This window comes from Leopardus geoffroyi, chromosome D2 (genome assembly GCF_018350155.1).
Source record: "Leopardus geoffroyi isolate Oge1 chromosome D2, O.geoffroyi_Oge1_pat1.0, whole genome shotgun sequence".
NCBI classification, from domain to species: Eukaryota; Metazoa; Chordata; class Mammalia; order Carnivora; family Felidae; genus Leopardus; species Leopardus geoffroyi.
The window spans coordinates 15538129-15559801 of record NC_059334.1 but is presented as its reverse complement, the minus strand read 5'-3'; the positions used below and the strand labels follow the sequence as shown (position 1 = coordinate 15559801).

The 21673-nt window shown below is 43.5% G+C and overlaps 1 protein-coding gene across 4 annotated transcripts in view; it reads right to left on the bottom strand.

The window, feature by feature from the left end:
- The window catches only part of PCNX2 (pecanex 2), a 302310-nt gene that overhangs the window by 81330 nt on the left and 199307 nt on the right, over positions 1-21673 (bottom strand). For all 4 annotated transcript variants that reach the window (XM_045437338.1, XM_045437341.1, XM_045437340.1 and 1 more), the window contains exons 22-23: positions 10970-11078; positions 5287-5416 (exon numbers count right to left, since the gene is read on the bottom strand). In XM_045437338.1, the coding sequence (XP_045293294.1) occupies positions 5287-5416; positions 10970-11078 (239 nt within the window). The remainder of the gene's footprint in view (positions 1-5286; positions 5417-10969; positions 11079-21673) is intronic.

The window sequence follows — 21673 nt, the reverse complement described above, 5'->3', positions numbered from 1 at the left end:
AATAAACACAGCATTAAGGGTGAAGACTTGTATTTAAGGGGCATCTCACAGCACGCTGTGGATTTGATGTTACATGGTCTAGACCTGTGTCCTTACACTGGTTGGTCTAATTGTGTTCTGCCATTTCAGAAAGGATTTCCCATAGGTTGCAAGGACATAAAGAATACGTCTAGACATGATTGAATTAAAAGGTGAATGAGAGAAGACAGAAATACAGGGAAGGACAACAAAATGATGACAGGATTAAGGATAAAATTGCTGTACACAGAAATAACCTATCCATTTACCACAGTGAACCATGTCTCATTTGGTATATATGACTTCTGGGAGGCACAGAGAGACAGTCGACCCATTTTACAGATGAGTTAACTGAGGCTCACAGACTGAATAATTTCCCAGAGTCAAACACCTAACCAAACATACGGGCTGGGGTTTGAATGGAAGTCTGACTACAAAGCTCACACTTTCAGATGTATTAACACCGTCTCAGGAAGGGCTGAGAATTAAGTAATGCTGATCATCTTGCTAACGAGGGTGGGACCAAGGGCACGGAATACAGAGTTGATGTTTTTGCAGACCAATCACATGGTGACTACTATTAGTTAAAGCCTAGCATGGTGCCCTCACATAGATGCTTAATGCTTATTTGTTGAGAAGGATAATGCCCAGAATGATTTAATATTTTAAAATCAATCTGGAGAATATGATATGGGGCACCTGGGTGGCTCAGTCAGTTAAGCATCCAACTTTGGCTCTGGTCATGATCTCGCAGTTCATGAGTTCCAGCCCCACATCGGGCTCTTTGCTGACAGCTCAGAGCCTGGAGCCTGCTTTGGATTCTCTGTCTCCCTCTCTCTGCCCCCTCTCCCCCACTTGTGCTCTCTCTCTCAAAAATAAATAAATAAGACATTAAAAAAAAAATAAAACCAATCTGGAGAATATGATAGAAATGTAACAACCGTGAAAGCCATACTTGCCTTTCAGGTAGCTATTATATGTGTCTCCTCGTGGCTATGGCATTTTACATTTTATACAAGACTTTTGATATATCCAAACAAAATCATTGTTAATACAACCTTTCATTCTTTGGGACTGAAAACAGTCAACTCCTTTAGGTCCAAGATATTTGCTGAGATAAGCAAAAACATGAGTCAATACTTTCTAGCCTAAACATTTGTTTCACATTAATGACAAAGATTGGTTATTTAGGGATTGTTTATATATAAAGAGAAGGGTGATCTATCATAATATCAGAATGTGTTTCTAAAGCTTTTAAAATACTCTGACATAGGGGATTTATACACACAAGGCACTATTATAGTGCATTTATTGTCATTGCCTGTAATTCAAGTGGAGACACCAGGCAGAGCTCATCAAGACAGATTTTAAAGCCCTTATTAGTCAAGGGAACATCAGTTTAACAGAGAACTTTCTAACAACGGCAGATAAAAAAAACCCAGGTTAAGATTTCCTTTCTCTCTCACACAATAGCGTGGGGCTCAATTCATTTAAGAAATAGAGAACGCCTACTACGTGCATGGCTCCGTAGGGGCACAAAGATGAAAAACAAACAAGTCCAGACTTGGAGACAAATACAGCCTCTGTCAATCCTGGGTAGAATTCGCTGATGGCCACAGAGCAAATGCATCTTGCACAGACGGCTGCTACAATACCTCTCATCCTAAAGGCCATCCTGAACCTTACTGCATACTCATCAAGAGCTGGAACATGATACCCCTCTGTGAATCTGGGTGCTTGTGGATGGGAAGTGGAGAAGTAGGGGGAAGGGAGGACAGTCCACGAAGGACGCAGCCCGCGGCAAGGTGAGCGATGAAGAGTCCACGATATGTGAGGTATGACAGAACGTGTTGGGAAATAAACTCGAAACTGAGATTCAGACTCGGGGAGGGTCTGTATCTGTGCCGTCCAGTGCGGTAGCCTCTGAAATTTAAATTAATTGAAATTAAACAGAAGTAAAAATTCAGTTCCTCAGCCACGTTAGCCCCGTTTCCAAGGCTCATTAGCCGCGCGTGGCCGCCAGGGCTGACGTATGGGCCGGTGCAGGTGCACGGCTTCTTGTCGGACCTGGCTGGTCCACCTGGCACCTGTGAGCCACCACAGGCTTTTGAGACAGCATGGAACCTGGTGCGATGGTTGCAGAATCCCCTAGAGAGCTGGGGAGGCAGGAGGGCAGAGGGCACATTTGTCATGTGCCCCCAGGGAGGAGCGTGTCTGGGAACGGGAAGCCTGTGGATTTCAGGACAGCCCAGGCCGGGGAAACCAGACTGGCCCTAGTTACCAGGTGGCTGGTGATAGACTTACCGGTTCCTTAGGGTATTAGAATGGTTTCATTGCAGTGCTGGGCTCACTGCAGACTGGCAGAGACCAAAGCCAGCAGGGTGGGGGGACAAGGGAGAGGAAGGCCAGGAGAGGGGACAGTCCTCGCCACACCCCGGGCTGGGGGCGGCGTGTGTGCGTGCCCACTGGCAGCATAACCCACCCAATCTCCAGAGGAGAGTGTCTGTCATCGGCCTTTGAAAGTGAGGGGACATGTGGTGAACAATTCAACATAATCCATGACCCTGTCACCATCGCCCCTCTGTACCAGACTGAAAAGAAGGCAAGGAAGCAGCTGTGTAGAAGCTCTCACACAAGAACACAAGCAGGCATTAGCATTTGAAATGAAAACCTACAGTTTAAGATAGTGAGAATGAGCTTTCCAGAATGTTTGCAGGGATCCAGATGAGATTTCCTGGCACTTCCTTTCCTGATACCCACCTCTCACTGTCCTGAATTCTATCACTGATCTTCGAAGCAGCCGGGCCCAGGACTCTGTAGCCTGATGCTTAACACAGGGGACAAGACTGGATTTTGCATCAGGAACTTTTTCCCCCAGCGGGTCTGAACATAGTCTCCAACCTGGCTCCTCCCGAGAGACCTAGTAAAGGCTGGATATCCTTAGACATACCCCGCAGACCCTGACGACCCCTCCCCACCCAAAGACCAGGCCGACCAAAGATAGACCCGTCCCCCGTAACAGTGCTAACAGAATGGATCACGGCAGAATCAATTATTTGTGACAGTGAGTAAGGACATGTTAACCCTGCTCCTGAAGCCCCTCCAGGTAAGTAACCCACATAGGCAGACTATTCGAGTATCATGAATCCTGCAGGTGAGAAAACACAAGCCTTGCTCTGCACAGTTGTTAGGACGTTTCCCTGCAATAAAACCACTCCCACAAAGACTCTCCATTCCCTACCTCGGGAGCTTAAAACTCTTCCCAGCTCAACCGGGATGCGTCTTGCTCACGTCAGATTCCAGGCCGGAAAGACTGGCTCCTAACTGATCTGAGCATAGGAGACAAAAAGGGATCTTTTGTACCGATGATCAAGTTGAAAGTATCTTGCACTCTCCTGTGCGGTTAACAGCACAGACGTTGCCAGCCCTCTTGTTTACAGGTGTCTCCACTTTCCAGAAATGTGGTTTTCAGAGCTCTAAAAAGATACCCCGAATTGTTTTCCCCTAAAGAAACTTAAAGTGGGGCACCTGGGTGGCTCAGTCAGTTGAGCGTCTGACTTGGTCTCAGGGCATTGATCTCGCGGTTCACGGGTTTGAGCCCCGCGTCCGGCTCTGTGCTGACAACTCAGAGCCTGGAACCTGCTTCGAATTCTGTGTCTCCCTCTCTCTCTCTCCCCTCCCATGCTCGTGTTCTGTGTCTGTCTCTCTCTCTCAAAAATAAAGAAACATTTAAAAAATTAAAAAAAAAAAAGAGAGACTTAAAGTAACAAGCCAGTGATGACCGTTTTCTTCTACCCTCTGGCTCTGTCAATAGGCACGATCTCTCCTGAAACACACACGAGAGAGGACTCTTGCTTATGTGCAAAATTTCACACAGGTATTTGTTGTACTGAGCACAGCCCACCTCTCTTAGACTACGAGGAGCCTGCCGGGCACCCAAGGGGTCTCCCTACCTCTCCGTGGCCCCACATGGAGGGCTCGGGTCCGATTAGCTTTCCCCCAGGGCACCCCAAACATGAGCTTGCTGGATGTGCTGTACTCAGTCACGGTAAACACCTGTTAGCGTGGGCCAGGCGGGGACAGGGACGTCCACGCGGAGCCGTCAGAGAGGAATCCCAGCAACGCAGGCTCACACGGGACTTGCTTTCCACCGGGCCCTGTTCTAGGTGCTTTATGTGTATTAACTCATTTTCTCCTCACGGCAAGTCTGTGAAGTAGATCCTATCATTTTGCCCCCATTTGACAGAAGAGGAGAGAGAGGCCTGAGGGGGCCAGCGTTAAGTGGTGGAGGTGAGGTGTGTGCCCAGGCGGGCCGGTGCCCCAGGCTGAGTTTTATTCACCAGACCCTACTGCCTGTCCCACAAGGGGGTGCATTTTACGGTCGTGGAAACTGTCTAAGGGGAGAAAGGGAAACCACAGACCTCCTAAGTCACTGGTGTCTTGTCTAAGGTACAAAGAGCACAGTGTAAAATGCCAGAGTCGTGCAAAATGGAGACATACTATGGAGGGTGGATTGGGGTTTGTAGGGATCAGCGAAGGTGCTGCTCTAAGTTAGGGGAAGGCGTTCTGAAATGGAAGTCGGCCTCCTCTGCCCCAGCTGAGGGCAGGGATGGGCTGGCTTGCCAGCTTTCTCCTCTGCCACCCGTTCTAGGTTCCTTCCCCCCAACTCCCCCCTGACCCCGCCCCCAAATCCTCAGGAGCTCTTGAAAAGCACTCCCCTTCACTTAAGAAATAACTCCGCCGCCCCACTCCATCATTGTTCGCTGGAGGAAATTTACGACCGGCCTGTCCAAAGAGTCAAGAAAAAGTACATAAATCATCTTCTACGAGTTTAACGGCGCTCAGAAAATTGCTGTTCTCCTTAATGTTGAGCTGTGACACGTGCACACTTGCACAGGACGGGCGTATGAAGGATACTCACACGTGCCAGCCAGGGACCACCTCTGCCAGGCAAAGGGGATGACGTCAGCGCCCCCAACAACCTTCCCGAGGGGCAATTGCTAAATACCCGGCCGTGAGAACCCATTTTGCCTTCACAACTCTTGGAGCCTGGGCTAGCGCCCGGCTGCAAATCTGCCGTCGGGCATGTTTGGTCCAGAGCCCGGAAGGCCCCCGTGCTGAGTGATGAACTCAGGGAGCCCCCGGGGGACCCGTGCAGCCCCCAGCCTGCGAAGCGTGAGGCCTGAGCCCTGACAAGGAGGAAGGCCCAGGAGCGGCCCGAAGCACACATTCTAGCAAAGCAAGTTAGCATCGGCTTCAGGGTCTTACTTGTAGTTTTTCTCCCAGAATCTCACTGGCCTAACGTACGAGGTGATGAAAATGACACTCCCGAGGAATGGACTCAGAGGGGTAGAAAAGATTGAGGTGGCCATCGTCTGGAAGAGAAGCATGGCAGAATCTGAGCGTTCTGAGTTAAGGCAAAAGAAAAAAAAAAGTTTTTCAGTGTTCTATGTCTAAATATTATTTCAGATTTCGACTCGTTTATAGTAAAGCTGTTTTCTCGCCAAGGAAAGGAAGGAGGCCATATACTGGATCTCTCTTATGTACATAGTTGGAGATATAAAACTTTCAATAGTATCCCGCTAGGTCTGATTTCACCAGCATGAAAACCAAATGATTCTCGTAAAACCCCCAGCGGTCTCACTGTGATTTAATATCGAAGGTTTGAAGAGAACACTTTCTTTTTACCAGGATATCATGAGCTGCACGAAACACACTGTGCTACATTTGCTAAGGTATTAAGGGGCTTCATAAATAATTAAAATTAAATTCCACTTTTTAAAAGAAATAAATAGCGTTGTTAGAGAAGGTAGCATCTCTGTTTCTCTAGGAATCTTTCCCCACTATCCAAAAAAATATACATATTCTTTATGATATAGTGAATACCAATGGCTCAATTCAAGTCACATCTGGTTTGTAGCTAAAACTGTGTGCCCATGAAGTCACAGCATTTTGCACCTAGTATGGGTTTCTCATTTACTGGAGGGACTCAACTTTTACACATCCTGGGTGATCAGAAGTATAATTGTTTAATATGAAAATTAGTACTGCTGTCTTTTTTTGGAGTAAGACCAATTCACTGATCCCTAGAAATCTGAGGAAGGTGCCACAAGGGCTGGTCCCTCCCCAGTCTCTCCCCATCATTGGAAGGCTGCTCCCAGCTGCCAATCACATGGTGGGCATGGCAGAAGCCAGCGTGGTGCCTTACATAGGCACACTGTTCCTTGTCCCTTGTCCCTGTGGCTGGGGGCTTGGAGCATCCCACTACAGGGCTGATCTCCCCACCTGGAAGGGGGTTTTCTCACCGCTGCACAAATGAAGGTCTTATTTCTTTAACCTGTGTTCAAAAGGTTCTGGCACAAAGAAAGAAACGCCTAGCACAGACAGAAAGTCGCTATGTCATCGCCAGCCAGAACGCAGAAGTGACCCAGGCACCTAAATGCCTTCATGTGCCATCAGCCGTGTGATGGGGGAGCGGGGGCCGTAGGGGACCTTACCGCCCACTGACAAGTAAATCCAGAAAAGGATGGCCTCGCTCTGTCACAGACACTTCCCCATGCATTTTCATAGACTTGAGCATCAGAGTTTTGCTTCAGGAAGGAGTGTGTCTTCGTTTTATTTTTTTCAACTCGCTATTTACTTCCAAACATCTCTGGGAGTGAAATGACATATCCCCCATTAATAATCCATTCTGGTGCTGAGTTGTTTTGGTATCCAAAGGTCTCTATTGTGCTTCAAATTAAATGCAATTCCTTTTATGTTGACCTAGGTTCCATTGGAGAGCTACTGAACAATGGAGCTACCTCGATAGCCATTAACACCCATCAGCTTCCTCTTCACTGGAGAACTGAAAATAACTAAACACCTCGGTCACAAAACACACCAAATTAACCATGCCCCTTGTCACAGGAAGAAAAGGGAACTGCATGGCGGAGGTCCTGGTGTTGAGGTCCTGAAAAAATGTGAGAAGGCAGAGTCACCGGGAGATTTCTCTGAGGTAAGGAAGACAGGAGTGCAGAAGGGGTTAAGTTTACACCCTTAGGCGACAGAGGGCGCTGGGGGGGGGGGGGGGGGGGGGGGGGGGGGGGGGGTTGGGGTTTGAAGAAAAGCCGGGACAAAGACCAGTGGAGCTGGGGCTGGGTAGAATGCTAGCCAGGCTGGCACTGTTCTTTTCGACTCTACGAGTTTCCCCCAAGATTACGTTGTCCATTTTTTTAAAATGCCAGAAACAATTATCCAGAAATGAAGCAAGGAAAGCAGTGTGACACTGTAAATCAAGTTCACTGTGGTGGGGAAGGAAATAAAGTTGAACAGGCCAGAGGTAGGGCAGCAGTGAATATGTTATTTTATTTAGGGAAGATCAATAAAGAAATACAGCACACTCGGGGCAAATATGAAAGCCTGTGACCATAGCTGGTAAGGCAATGCCAAGAAACAGTGACTTCGAGAGCAGGCACGTGGAACTTTCTTTGTTTCTTACCAAGGGAGTGGTGGTGATTCCATCAAAAGCTTATATTTGTGGACATTTAATACCTGGGCACCTGGATGGCTCAGTCGGTTAAGCGTCTGACTTCAGCTCAGGTCATGATCTCACAGTTTGTGGGTCCGAACCCCCCACTGACAGTGCAGAGTCTGCTTGGGATTCTCTCTCTCTCTCTCTCTCTCTCTCTCTCTCCCTCTGTCTCTGCCCCTCCCCAACTTGTGCTGTCTCTCTCTTGAAATAAACTTAAAAAAATTAAAAAGAAAACATCTATGTTAATCCTTAAAGTTAAAAACAAATCATTTGAAGCTCAAAAGGATATACCAAACAGAAAGCAGCCTTCCCAATACACAATTTAACAGAAATAGTCTGGATGGGTCTAATTACTAGAAGACAATGGTCTTGCATAGTCTCTATACATAGGAAAAGAGTGAGCATTCTTCTCTGTCTCTGGAGGTTACAAGCTCAGAAACTAAGAGAGGCTACCAAGGGAGAAAGCATGCTAGTACTGGAAAAAGCAATTTACTAAACAGTGCCCTGCTGGCCTGAACGCTAATTCCGTTCCAAAATGGAGCAAATTAGTCCCTTCTTGGAGCCAGGATTGAACCCACAGCTTCTTAATAGGGTGATAAAACAATTAACAATTCAAAATTAGTCAAGAGCCAGGGCTGCTGTTTAGGAACCTCATAGCCTTGTCTTTTTTAATTTTTTATGTTTATTTTTAAGAGAGAGAGAGAGAGAGAGAGAGCGCCAGCGGGGGAGGGGGCAGAGAGAGAGAGGGAGACAGAATCCCAAGCAGACTCCACACTGTCAGAGTGGAGCCCGAGGAGGGGCTTGAACTCACAAACAGTGACATCATGACCTGAGCCCAAATCAAGAGTCAGACGCCCTACTTACTGAGCCACTCAGTTGCCCTGCTCATAGCCTTGTCTTGAAGGCATGCATATATATATATATATATATATATATATATATATATATATATACATATATATATATATGCTTTTCTGAGCTATTTATCTCATTGTATTTGGAACAGTATGATGTTGGCTTCCCAACAACAAATATCCACCTTTACAACTGGTCAGGGATGGGAAGGTGCCCTTGGATAAGGGCTGGGGGGCGGGGGGGAGCTAAAAGTCCTGAAGCTGTCACACAAATGCAGCGGTCAGGTTCTGCCATCACTTGGAAGGTCTGTATCTCAGGAGAAGGGAGGAAGCGGATGTCACTCTCCAGGACACTTTTAGGAACTCAGCATGGGGATCAATCGAGCGTTCTAAAACAGCTACCAAATGCCCAATGAAACCTACATCTCAAACATGTTCTACCTCTTTGAGAACAAGTTCGCCCATCAAGAAAGCACTTCGATTTAAGACGCACCCTGAGCAATCTGAGGTAGATACTCACACCACTTTTATTCTTCCAGGAGATATTAAGTGCCAGATATGAAGTGCTTGTGTGTGAACCCTCAACACACAAACAGGTCAGGTAATTGAAAGTTATGGTTCCCAGAAGGGTCTTAATTCAGCCACGAAACCACAAGGAATAATTAGCATCACAGAATGCCCTTAACAAGGCATAAATACGCACAAGAAATGCTACAGATCTACATGAGACCAGAGTTAGGATAAAATTGGGAATCATAACTTCAAGTTTCAAATTCTTAGTGCAACTCCTTAACCGCAAATTTGCATCGCCTGACAATTTTTATTTAATAAATAGGCTTTAAACTCTAGATAGGATGCCGTAGGCATGCTTCAGAAATCAAATCACCTCACTCTTTCATTTCACTGTCTTTGTTTCAAAGGACTCTTTAGAAAAACTAAAATTACTGGTATTACAGAAAATGATTGGAGTTAAAGGGGAAAAAAAGTGGTGTAAAAGCTCCCACTTTTGCATTTTTTTTTCCTTAGCTTGTTCCACCAAATAACCTTGAAACACTCCAGAAATATCAATGCAGGTCTAAGAATAGGAACACAGAACAATGTGCCTTGTAAGGCCAGCTCTTGGCATGCTTAAAAAGATGCTTTTGAACAAAGGAGTCTGGAGAAGGGCATTTTTAAAAATCTAGAATATATTATCACTTAATGATTATCTCAACTATGTTTCCATCCCTGCACACGAAGGTCAGGTCCCAGAGACTGTTTATGAATCGTCTTAATGAGCCTTGTGCGAATGTCGTCTGAGAGGAAGCTCCGGAAATGCAGGTGACACAGGCCAGTGGGATAAGAATCCTGGTCAGGCTTTTGAAGATGGACATTCCAGGATCCACCCCCTGAAATGTGATTTGAAAGGATGTGCTGGGCTCAGGGATTTCATTATTTAATAAGCCCCTCCTGGATTCTGATACAAGTAGTCCCTGAAACACATCGTGCAAAGTACAAGGCTAGGAAGTATAAACTAGGTGGAAAGGAAAACATTTGAGGGCAGATTTTAGGCCCAAGTCAAGGATATTCTTGTTTAATGTCTCTCTTAAAGAGTATTTTTTATTAATCTCTCTCTCTCTCTCTCTCTCCACATACACACATAATTTAGCTATCTGTGTCAAAGTGATCTTTTTTTTAATTTAAAAATTTTTTTAATGTTTATTCATTTTTTTTTTTTGAGAGAGAGAGAGCAAAGCAGAAAGCGAGTGGGAGAGGAGTAGAGAGAAAGGGAGACACAGCATCCAAAGCAGGCTCAGAGCAGGTCAGCACAGAGACCTACGTGGGGCTCGAACTCGTGAACCGCAAGATCATGACCTGAGCCAAAGTGGGACGCTCAACCGACTGAGCCACCCAGGTGCCCCTTGTCAAAGTAATCTTTAGAAGGAGCATCTCAAATTCATTTTGAAGTACATTAAAACTAATTATCATTATGGAAACAATTAAAAACATACAAAGAAACCAAATGAAGCTACGAACAATAAAACTATGCTTCTTGGCTAAGGGCAGCTACAAAACAAAATCATAAATTATTTTCTTAGTCTTTAGGAGACTTTGGGTATTGCTACTTATATCTAATTCTGAGTTTTTGAATATTATTCAGGTATGTGATTACCAAACTCTATCACAACATAATGTTATATAACCTATAACAGTATATCAGATACATCAGCTCTACCCACAGTGTTTAATAATAGCAAATCGATTTGCACAATTTTGCACAAGTTAACTGAACTATTTAAGCAGTGACTTTCCATTTAAAAGACAGGATATCTTAATGCAGATCTGGGTGTGGGAAATGAAAGAATCAAAATAAAAAAAATAAAGTAATCCTGGAAATGCATTAAGAAGCAGGAAGAGTTCAAAATTAAGAAACATCTTTTAAGGCTAAGTGGCCTGAGGGGAATCCAAAGTGCCTCCCCACGTCCCCATTAAAATGTAATCTTAAAGACTTTCAAATCTTTTTATTGCCAGGGTTCAATGAAAAGCTTGCATCCGTAAAATGTGAATCTCAGCTCGCGGGTGAAAATAGAAGCAGAAAGGATACGAGGGACTGCAAAGAGCTGAGCAAACACGTGAAATGAAGAACCCCAAGCCATCTGCCAAGGAGCCACGTATGTCATGACGAACTGTAGCTTGTGAAGCAGGTCCTCGAGCTGTAAGCAGAAGAAGAAAAAGATTCATCAGCGTTGACAACCAGGGTGGGAGCCGAGTCAAGGTCACCTACAGCGAGGAGGGGGCAGCGAGGCTGCTGTTCCTTGTCTTGCTCTGACCTTCCTTTGTCCTTAACGCAAGGCAGCTGTTTCAGGAAATTCTAAAACAGCAACAAGATGATCCGAGTGGTTCACGTCTCCAGGGTAATTACTCCAGCCGACAGGTGTGGTGTATGCGTGTGCCTCTGCCTTTCCCGGAGGAACACTCACTCAGTTTGGTGTTCCATCCTTCCTATTGGGTCTTGTGGAGGAGAGTCATACAAAAACCTATCATCATTGACACCATTGGAGCTTTTGGGTATTAAGTTTGACTTAAAACTCTTCAGCGGCTCTTGCTGGAGAAAATAGTTCCGTGCCACTGAACTGCCTGGTACAAAGGGCTTTAGAAAGCCGGGAAAGGATATGGAAGCTGTTGCATTCACTTGACAAGCCAGCACAAGCCAAACTGAGTACTGGGAAGTTGCCGTATGCGGACTGGGAATGAACACAAAGGAGAAACATGCTCAGAGGTTTCGACTAGAGATTCAGAAGCTGTGCCGAGGATGGACAGGAATGGAGGGGCCTGGCTAGGGAACCTCTGCTTCGTGTTAAGAAGTAACTGATGAATCCCAGATGCAGAATTCTACTTCTGTTGCTTCCACATGCAGGAAGTATCCTACCAGCATGTCGCCCCAAACTCCACATCTATACACTCTTTGTCCATAACGGAGGCTTCAAATGGCACGATGGCGTTTGTTCCCAGACTGGCTAGCACATGAGATAATAAAATACATTCACCAAGGCCAGGATGTGAAAAGAGAAGAAAAAGCCAGAATTCTTTATTAGGCTCAACAGGTGTTACGTAGGACAGCAGAAGACTACAATGAAAGGAAGGCCAAGGTTGGGAAGTAGGGCCATTAAGGAAAGATTCAAAGAACCAAGATAATTTGGCATCCCAGCAAAAGGCCAACCTTGTGATTTTGGAACCAAAAGATGAGGTTGCTCTGAATTGTTCCATGAAAGTGGAATAAGACAGACGAGGCTCATGACAGTCCTCTCCAAATCTTCCTGCCGCCTCTCTTGTCTCCCTGTTCTCTCACAAACCCCCTGGTGCTGGAGACTAACTCCCGGGCAGACTCAAGTACTGTCGGACAGTCTGCGGAAGATGAACCAAGGGTAAAAGTCCTGTCAAAGGCACAGCAAACACGGAGTCCTGAAGGGGTGAGAGGCACCCGGTGAGGAGCTGAAACCCTGGTCTCGGTGTGTCCACAGACCCAGCGATGATGCAGCGGAGGTGCGGAAAAGGATGGGGGAGGGCCACCGAGCGGGGGCGGGGAGAGCGAGAGGGGCAGGAACGAAATAGAGAAAGTGGGGAGGGCAAAAGAGAGAAGGACAAATGGAGGAGAAAGCTGATGGGCTTGCACATGAATACCTGTAAAGGAATATGAATCTGGGGAAGAAACTCGGACGTCTGGTTTTTGCTGATAACTTTTCACTTTCTTTACGCTTGCTCACACGCGTCGACTGCAGAGGGCTGATTGCAGCTGGCTTCCAAGTCCACAAAGCCCACTTTAGTTTTGACCCTGGGGTTGGTGGAAGCTTCCTGAATCCACTCTGGATGGGACGGCACAGTGACTTCGACATTCTGACAGTTGGGAGGACAGCGGTTTATTCCGCTGTCTGCTTGAGGTAGCATCTCTTAGGTGCACAGAGAAGTCTTCTACCCACCACCTGATTTGCCACCAGTCAATAGATGCCTGGTACACAGTGAGACAGAAGGTTCTAACACAGACTCAAACCCTTGACTCATTTCTGTTTCAAAAGAGAGTGTTTTCTTTAAAGGCCGCTATCATTTCCTTTCATCCCCGCCATGAACCCAACCGGAGGAGGAATGTGCTAATTACCAAGAGGCAGACACTCCGCACGGGACACCCGACGCTAGATTACATCAAAAGCCAAAGTCCTGAGGAGTGGTGCCGGGCTGTCTTGTCTTCACTTGCTCCTCTATGCCTAACCAAATTCTATCAGACAAAATGCCGCTGGATTTGAAACCCTCTCGTTACTCCGTTGTCAAGGATTCTTAGTCTGGTTATTCAGAATTAACCCAGTGACTCACGCCTAGGTGAAAACTACAAGCACGGACAAGATGATCTCATGTGATGTGTGACCTCCCCAGATACCCTAACAATGAATCAGGGGTTATAGAGAGTTACTCCTGTAGGGTTTTCGGTGTATGACTATATCCTGGGAGGCTTTTAAGCCACCTTGTGAAAAGCTGATAAGTAGGTCAGGCATGGCAACTACAATCACACAGGCAGCCCCAGGGAAAGGCTCATCTGCAAGTTTAAAGCTCTGAGTGAAACTTTGCTGCATTATGATTCAATGAATCTATTACAATTATTTTTTGCTTAGCACAGCGACTTGTATTTACATATAAGCAAAACCAGTAATCAGGCACATGCACGTTCACGCTCTAATTGCAGCTGAGGCCCCAGGTATCTTTGCTCCTTTCCTGTGTCTATGCCTCGGTGTTTTTCATTAACATCATGAAGAATAAAATACAAGTTCTGTGAAAGATTTTCAATATGCAGCTCATAAAATAGACATTGCTGTTCTCATTGAAGAAGCAAGAATCCCTGAATGCCAGTTCTTTGTATACCTATGATTCCTCCCCAACACAGTAATTTCATCTCCTCTGCAAAGCCCAACAGAAAAAGCACACGGTGTAGAAGGGTCAGCCGTCAACACAGTGTAATGTTTAAGAGCACAGGCTTGAGGACAGGCTGCCTGAGTTTGAATCCTAGCTGGCATCTGCTGTGGGCATCTTTACAATGTCATCTGACGATTAAATGACTTCATTTTTGTTCAGGGCTTAGAACACAACCTGGCAATTGTAAGTGCAATATAAGAATTTGACAAATAAATGTTAGGACACGCAGATGTTTTGTCTTGAGGATGTACTTAGCTCACAATCAGGAAATTCTAGGACCCCCCTTCCTCACTAAGCTTCTTGAGACTTCTCAAGTCTAGGTCCTCCTAGTTTCCAGAGGAGGAAACCAGACTCCAAGAGGCCACATGGGTGCTCAGTCACTGGCCCATGTGAAATCGGGAGGTCAAAGTTCCTGCCCGGTTCTCTGCCTGAGAACCTAACGATGTTTCCTGGAGGCTGGGAGCCCTTCTTAAATACAGCAGAGGGAAAACCTGGCTGACGTGCAGGAGTGGAGAACGGCTTCTCTACCCTGGCTTTCCCGCCGACAGGCAAGGGGCAGGGTCACAAGCGTGGACACAACAAATGTGGCTATGGCCCCTATCAGGGACCTCTTCCCCGTGTGCATGGTGACAAAGAACCCTGATCCATCCTGGAATGTCCCTTTCAGTATACATGCCCAATGAATAAAATAGGATAGCCCCCAACAAGCCTGGCAGCAAGTAGATCACACAAAGGCAGGCTTGGGGGTTCCCTGCACTTCTGGAATGCACAGATCCGAGAGGATGGACACGGCTTCTGTATTTTCCTTCCAGACGTGTGGAGAGGTACGTCCAGGTTAGAAAGACCCAACCTCATATTTTCCCTTTACACTTTGTCCCCCTCTTCAAGAGTGACATCAAGGGAAAGAATGAGAAAATCTGTGGGTATTCAGAAGCTGATGGTGTCTAAGTGCAAAAGGAAGCCTACATATCGCTCCTTAATGACAAGCATGTATGAAGAGGCAGTTTACACCCTATTAGGCCATTGTGTATAAAATCATGAAACAATCAAGACACGACTGATTCAAGGGAAAGAGCAACACTAACACCTTTCTAGTAAGCACTGCCACATACAGCCTACCACTGCCCCAAAGAGCTTTAGATAGAAATCCCGTTTAGATTAGCTACGAAAGCACATCTCCACGGGCAGCTCAAGGCCTCTGTTTTTATGAAGCTTATCCCACTTCTAATGTTCTGCTTCCACGATCTTAAATCTCAGCCCTATTAAAGCACAATAAACTTCACAAGTTACCCAAGTAGGACTAGAAGAGAAAACAAAATCATTTGGGTCTTTTCCACTGAAAACACTAGGAAAAGAGCAAATACAAATCACACCGGCATGATTCTGGTTGTTTGCCAAAGGAAGACACCATAAATAGTCTCACTTCCAATGACCCTTTTTGGAAATATCTTTCAATTAGGTGTAGACAATGCTGGTTTACCTCCAGTATAGACAGGAAACCCAAACTGCATAAATTCACAAGCTCTCCTAAAAACAGTCACTAAAGAAAGATGGCCCAACCCATTTCCTTGCTGCTGATTCAGAAATAAGATGTATGCCATCTTTCTTCAGGGGACTCCTTCCCTGCCAACAAAATAACTCACACTTTTTGAACATTTTGATATTGAGCATTATCTTCGGGAGCTACACATATGCTATTCCATTTGAATGAAGTGGAATTTTTCTTCCCAGTCCCAGCCACCATTTTTTCTCCCATTGCTAATCCTAACCTTAGCCTTTCAATCCCCCAGATTAGTTCTATCACTTACCTCTTTTCTTTTCTTTTTCTTTCTTCCTTCCTTTCTTTTTTCTTTTTTTCTTTTCTTTTCTTTCTTTCTTCCTTCCTTCCTTTTTTTCTTTTCTTTTTTCTTTTTGCATTTTGTTGTCAGATTCAGCTAGTTTCATTCTTAGAAAGATATGCAACTTGTGATTATTAATGCCTGACTCTGAGCAGACATGCAAAGCTGAACAGAGTGCCAGAAACCAGCTGCTGAGTTAAAGGTGTCCTGAGGTCAGAATGAGAGAAAATAGGGGCACCTGGGTGACGGTTAAGTGTTCAACTTCAGCTCAGGTAATGATCTCATGGTTCATAAGTTCAAGCCCCATGTCGGGCTCTGTGCTGACAGCTTGGAGCCTGGAGCTTACTTTGGATGCTGTGTCTCCCTCTCCTCTGCTCCTCCCCAGCTAGCTCTCTCTCTCTCTCTCTCTCTCTCTCTCTCTCTCTCTCTCTCAAAAATAAATAAACATTAAAAAAATTAAAAAAAAAAAAAGAATGAGAGAAAACAGAGGGAGTAGCGGCTCTTGAGTGCTTGGGAAGGAGGTAGAGAAATGGGAAGACATCTGGAGGTTTAAGGGAAGCAAGTTGATGAATTCAGGTAGGAGCCCAGCTGAGGAATTAAAAGCACTGGGGAACAAAAGAATTGGGGAAAACGATCAGACATTTTGAGGCACAGGTGGTGATGTGAGGAGTAGAAAAGTATTCAAGAAGGAATGGAAAAAGTAAAGCCAGTGACACCTCAAATGTGGGCTACCACATTTTGGGGGGAGATGGAACACCATTTTACAGAGTAACAGATTGATAACAGCAAATATGATACTTAAATACAGGTTCATTGCCTTTGAAACATAAATAGTCTCAAACAAAGGCTGATTATAGGAGTTAGAATTTTGTAAGTCAAATAAACGTATTCAGGCAGCATTATAACTGATTCCAAAACTGAATTTCAGAAGGTCAGAAACTAGTTGTACCTCTGTCTACAATGTGTGTTGGGAGCTTATTAAATAGCACACAGTTTAGCAAAATATTACAGTGCTTCAGGGAGCATGGTAATGCACAAAGCTTACCATCCCACTGTAAAAATAATATAAATAATCTAAGAGATTGTATGGAAAAATGTAATTAATAATTGAAGTCAAAAGAAGGGAAAGCCTCCAACAGTCAGAACCAAAAGGGGAGTTTAAAAATGAGAATAATAAGTCTGAACTGACCCTGGAATGACCCCAAGACGATACAAAGGTAGATGCTGTGGGCCTTGGGAGTTGAGAGCTTGGATTATAATGGACTTGAAGGGCTGCCATGCACACACACAAAAAGTGAATTGGAAAAACCCAACCTATCAGTGCTTGGAAATAGCAAAAAAAGCTTGCCTTCTACCTCGTGTACAGTAGATAAAAATCTGCCATCCACAATATCCACAATACACCAAAACCTTAGCCGTCACAATGCCGGGGAGTGGAATTGAAGTTTAAACTATTCCAGAAGCATGGGAATACCAAACCAAGTGGCTATAACATAAAAAGTAGGGGAGGATGACAACACTTTCTTGCAAAAGTAAATGCATCCACAGTCTTCAGGGACACTTCCACAATCAGAAGATATGGGCCCCCCACAGACAAAACAACAAAGATCAGTCCCTGAAGATCAGTCCACACTGAAAATTATAAACTACCAAATTATTAGCACCCCAAGAATTTTATGCAATGCACTGATGTAAAACAATCTAAATGAATGAGCAAAGAGCCAACATAAAAGTAAACAATAATAAAAGAGTTACATAATATGAATAATGCACAAGTGGAATTGAAAAAGAAAGAAGTATCAGTTGTAGGAGCAGAAAGTGAAGTCATCAAAATAAAGAGCCCCCGGAGGTGGTTTAAAAGCAGATTAGTTACAGCAAAACAGAAAGTACAGAAATGGAAGACCTGAGTAAGTTTCCTAGACAAAGCACAGAGAGATTAAAAGATTTTTTTTTTTTAATTGGAAAGGTAAGAAACATACATGACAGAATAAGAAGACATAACATACGTCCAACTGGAGTTTCAGAAAGACAGTGCGGAGAGAAAGGGGCAAGAAAAATATCTGAAGGGCAAATGGCTCAGAATTTTTCAGAACTGAGGAAAACATGAGTCCTTGATTGAAGAAGCCGATCAAGTCCCGTACAGAATAAATGAAGGGAATCCACTCCTTATTGCATATGATAGTGAAAATGCATAACATCAAAATCAAAAAGAAAAATCTTTTTTACAGATTACCTGCAAAAAATTGTGGATAACAGCAGAGTGCTCAATAGCAAAAATACATGCCAAAAGAAATGAAATAATGTTTTTAGGTGTTAAGAGTAACTATCGGGTTAGAATTTTTACAGAACTTCAGTGTCACTTAAGTGTGAGGTGGAAACAAAGACCTTTTCAGACAAAGACTGAGAAAATTGATTACTCATAGAGCTTTGCAGAAAAAAAAAAAGTAAAGAATGTGCTTCAGTAAGAAGAAAATTCAACCCTGAAGGAAGATAGAACATACAAGACTAATGGTGAGAAAAGAAACTGCTAAAATGTTAGAATGTCAATATTAGAATTAATTGTAAAATTAGTCATAAAGATAGTAACTCACTTGAAGGTGTAGTCAAGTACTGATATCATAAATATTTAAGATATGAGAAGAGAATCTGGAGTTAAAGTGTCTTTAATTTAACAATCCGAATCTTCGGATTGTTTGAGTGCAGGGAAGAGATTTTAATTAATTTTATATGCTAATCACATGTGCTTATTAGTAATTTAAGAGAAACCACTAAACCACTTAAGTTTTCGATCTTTGCTGTGTGTCAGAATCACCCAGAGAGCCTGTAAAACAAAGATTCTGGTTCCCACGGGCAGAGGTTCTGACTCAGTAGGGTTAGGGTGAAGCCCAAGAATAACTTCCCAGGTGATGGGGACGCTGCTTACTTGGGAAACACACATTGAAATTCATGGCATTAAAGGACCAGAAACACAATATTCAACTTCCAAAACACTAGAGGAGAAAAAGAATTTTTAAAAAAAGTCTATTCCATTCAATGGAAGGCCAGAAAGAAGGGGCGAGGGGACAAAGAAGAAGCATACATATGAAACAAAAAATAGGACAGAAAATAGTACAAACATATCAGTAACCACTGATTAAATATTCAAATATAGGGATTCTCCATCTGTATTAAAAAGAAAAGTCTTGCTTTTATAAGAAATATTAAAATGACTTAGAACCTTTTAGGTAAAAGGGTGGGAAAAAATAAAGATACCAGGTAAATCCCAATCAAAAGAAAACTTGCTTCACTATATTATATTAGACAAAATTGGCTTTCACTCAAAAAAGGAAAAAGATCAGTACATCATGATAAAAGAGAACAGTTCTCAGGAAGATGACATAATTGGAATGAATTCACTTAGCCAAATAGTTCAAAATATCTAAAATCAAAATGAACAGAATTACAAGATTACAAATCTACAATCAGAAGGGGAGACTTTTAGGACATGCATCTCAGAAAATGATAGTTTAAGTAGACAAGTAAAAAAGCATATAAAACATTTGACCAACAGAATTCATAAGCTTTGTCTAAGAGATATGTGTATTAGAAACCTGTATCGACCGAAAGAGACGAATATAACGTTCAAGCATACGTACACTTAAAAGTGTTGATGACTTACTTCAAAAGAAGTCTTAAACAATGCTAAGAGTTAATATGCAAAATGCACTGCAATTACGAGTCAGTAATAAAATGATGCCAAAATAATAGCAGCAATCATCACCAATTTTGCATTCAGACATAACATCAAAAAAACCAATACCAATGAATTAAAAATAAATGGTAACACATAGAAAATACTTAAAAATGATTGACAACAGGCGCCTGGGTGGCTCAGTAGGTTAAGTGTCCGACTTCAGCTCAGGTCATGATCTCATGGTTTGTGAGTTTGAGCCCCGCGTGGGGCTCTGTGCAGACAGCTCGGAGCCTGGAGCCTGCTTTGGATTCTGTGTCTCCCTCTCTCTGCCCCTCCCCCACTCACGCTCTGTCTCTCTCTCGAATATAAAAAATAAAACATAAAAAAAAATTACAAATGAATGACAATTAAAAGCAGTAGGACCAATCATAACTTGTGGGGCTCAGCTAAAGCGCTTTGTAGAGGAAAAGATATAGCCTTACAATGTGCATCTTAGAAAAATCACAAAGTTTATATTGGGAGGATATTTTTAATACAAAAAAATGAATAAGAATATCACAAGAAAGGAAAATATAGATGTTCTTATCTATTAATATACATATAGAACTCCTTAATAAGATATTTACAAAATGAATCTATAAATGTTTAAAAATAATCCCGATCAAATTTCATCTTCTAACAGTTTAAGATTAGAAAAATGTGAATATAATTCACAACATGAAGAAAGTTAAAACCAAAAGACCATATGATGCTCAATTCGTACAGGAAGGATATTGAAAAATAAATTCAACACTTATTGAATCGAATCCCTTCTAATCTAGTAATAAAAGAGTTCTTCTTAAACCTGATAAAGGACATCAGTGCCATATTACATTCAACACCACACTTAACAGTCAAACGTAAAATATCAGAATTACTCAGGCAAGAGGTATCAAATGAGATGAATTTGATTAGCCACCACCAGAAAAGTGAAAAGAGAACCATTAAGGGAGACTAAAACTAGTTTATAGTTTATCATCTATTAAGTGCAGTTTGGAAAATTGTTTAACTGAGGAGAGAAATACAAGTGATGCAGGATGAGAGTACCCAGCAGGGGTTGCCTACTTAGGCAAATGAATGTGCAGCTACTAAACGAAAATGCCCTGATGCTTTGATTAGCCAACTTTATGCAGCCAGATAAATTCAGACCCCTAGGAGAACATGAAAGAAAGTATTAGTCATATTTCATAACTGCTAATTAGGGTATCCATAAATGCAAACGAAGTCACCATGGCACATTGAAATTTTATAAGCTACCAAGAGCTATGAATGCACAAAACTAAAAGGTCTTGTCAAGACCCCTGGGAACTGGGAATTGACTGTAACCCAGCATCTACGGGTTGTGTGTGTTTCTGCTTCTGGTGGACAGCAGGAGTGAGGGTGCAGGTAGCTGGGGTGGTGCGTCCCTGAAGAGGGAGACAAGGACCAACTCAAGGTGGAAGAAACAGGAGATGATGAGAGTAACCACTGAGAGTGTGACCTTTGTTCTTTAAGCAAACTGACCTTGGAGTGAAGCAGTAGAAACATGGTAGTTTATGCAGACATCCCGCCTTCCTTTTCCATTCCTTAATCCTTTCCATTTATTGTGTGAGCCTTCATTCAATTATTCTATATAGGATAGAGTTTTTCGGTCTTTGTTTTGGATTTTATTTCAGAAAAGGCAGTTTCTTGGATTGTTTGATTTAAGGGGGCTTCCTTCCTCTCGAAGGTCCACCACAATCCTATGGGTGGCAAATACTGCCTTTAGGAAGAGGGTGCAAGGAACAAGTTCAAAAGCCTCTATCAGGACACAGGGTGCTGCCTGGACACATGTAGCATTTTAATACGAGAAGCAAATAATAGTCTTACATGCAGCTGTGAGGCAGCTTTGCTCTGGCAATTTGAATGCGCTCCTGCCCAAGCCATCCACCGCATGCCTCCAGTACGTCTAATGTACTCTCCTGACATTTTATACGAACATTCCCTCAGTCTAGTGCACAAAGAAACAAGGTGATTCATACAGTGATGCTCCATATAATGAAAGCTTTCTGCTTTAAGCACCTAGACTTTCAAAATTTATGCTGCTTTTAATACAAATGTAATAATACAGTCTCACTTTAAAAATACCAAGTAGTTCAGGGGCACCTGGGTGGCTCAGTGGGTTAAGCGTCCAACTTCGGCTCGGGTCACGATCTCATGGTTTGTGGGTTTGAGCCCCATGTCAGGCTCTGTGCTGACAGCTCAGAGCCTGGAGCCTGCTTCCAATTCTGCGTCCCCCTCTTTCTCTGCCCCTCCTCTGCTCACACTCTGACTCTGTCTG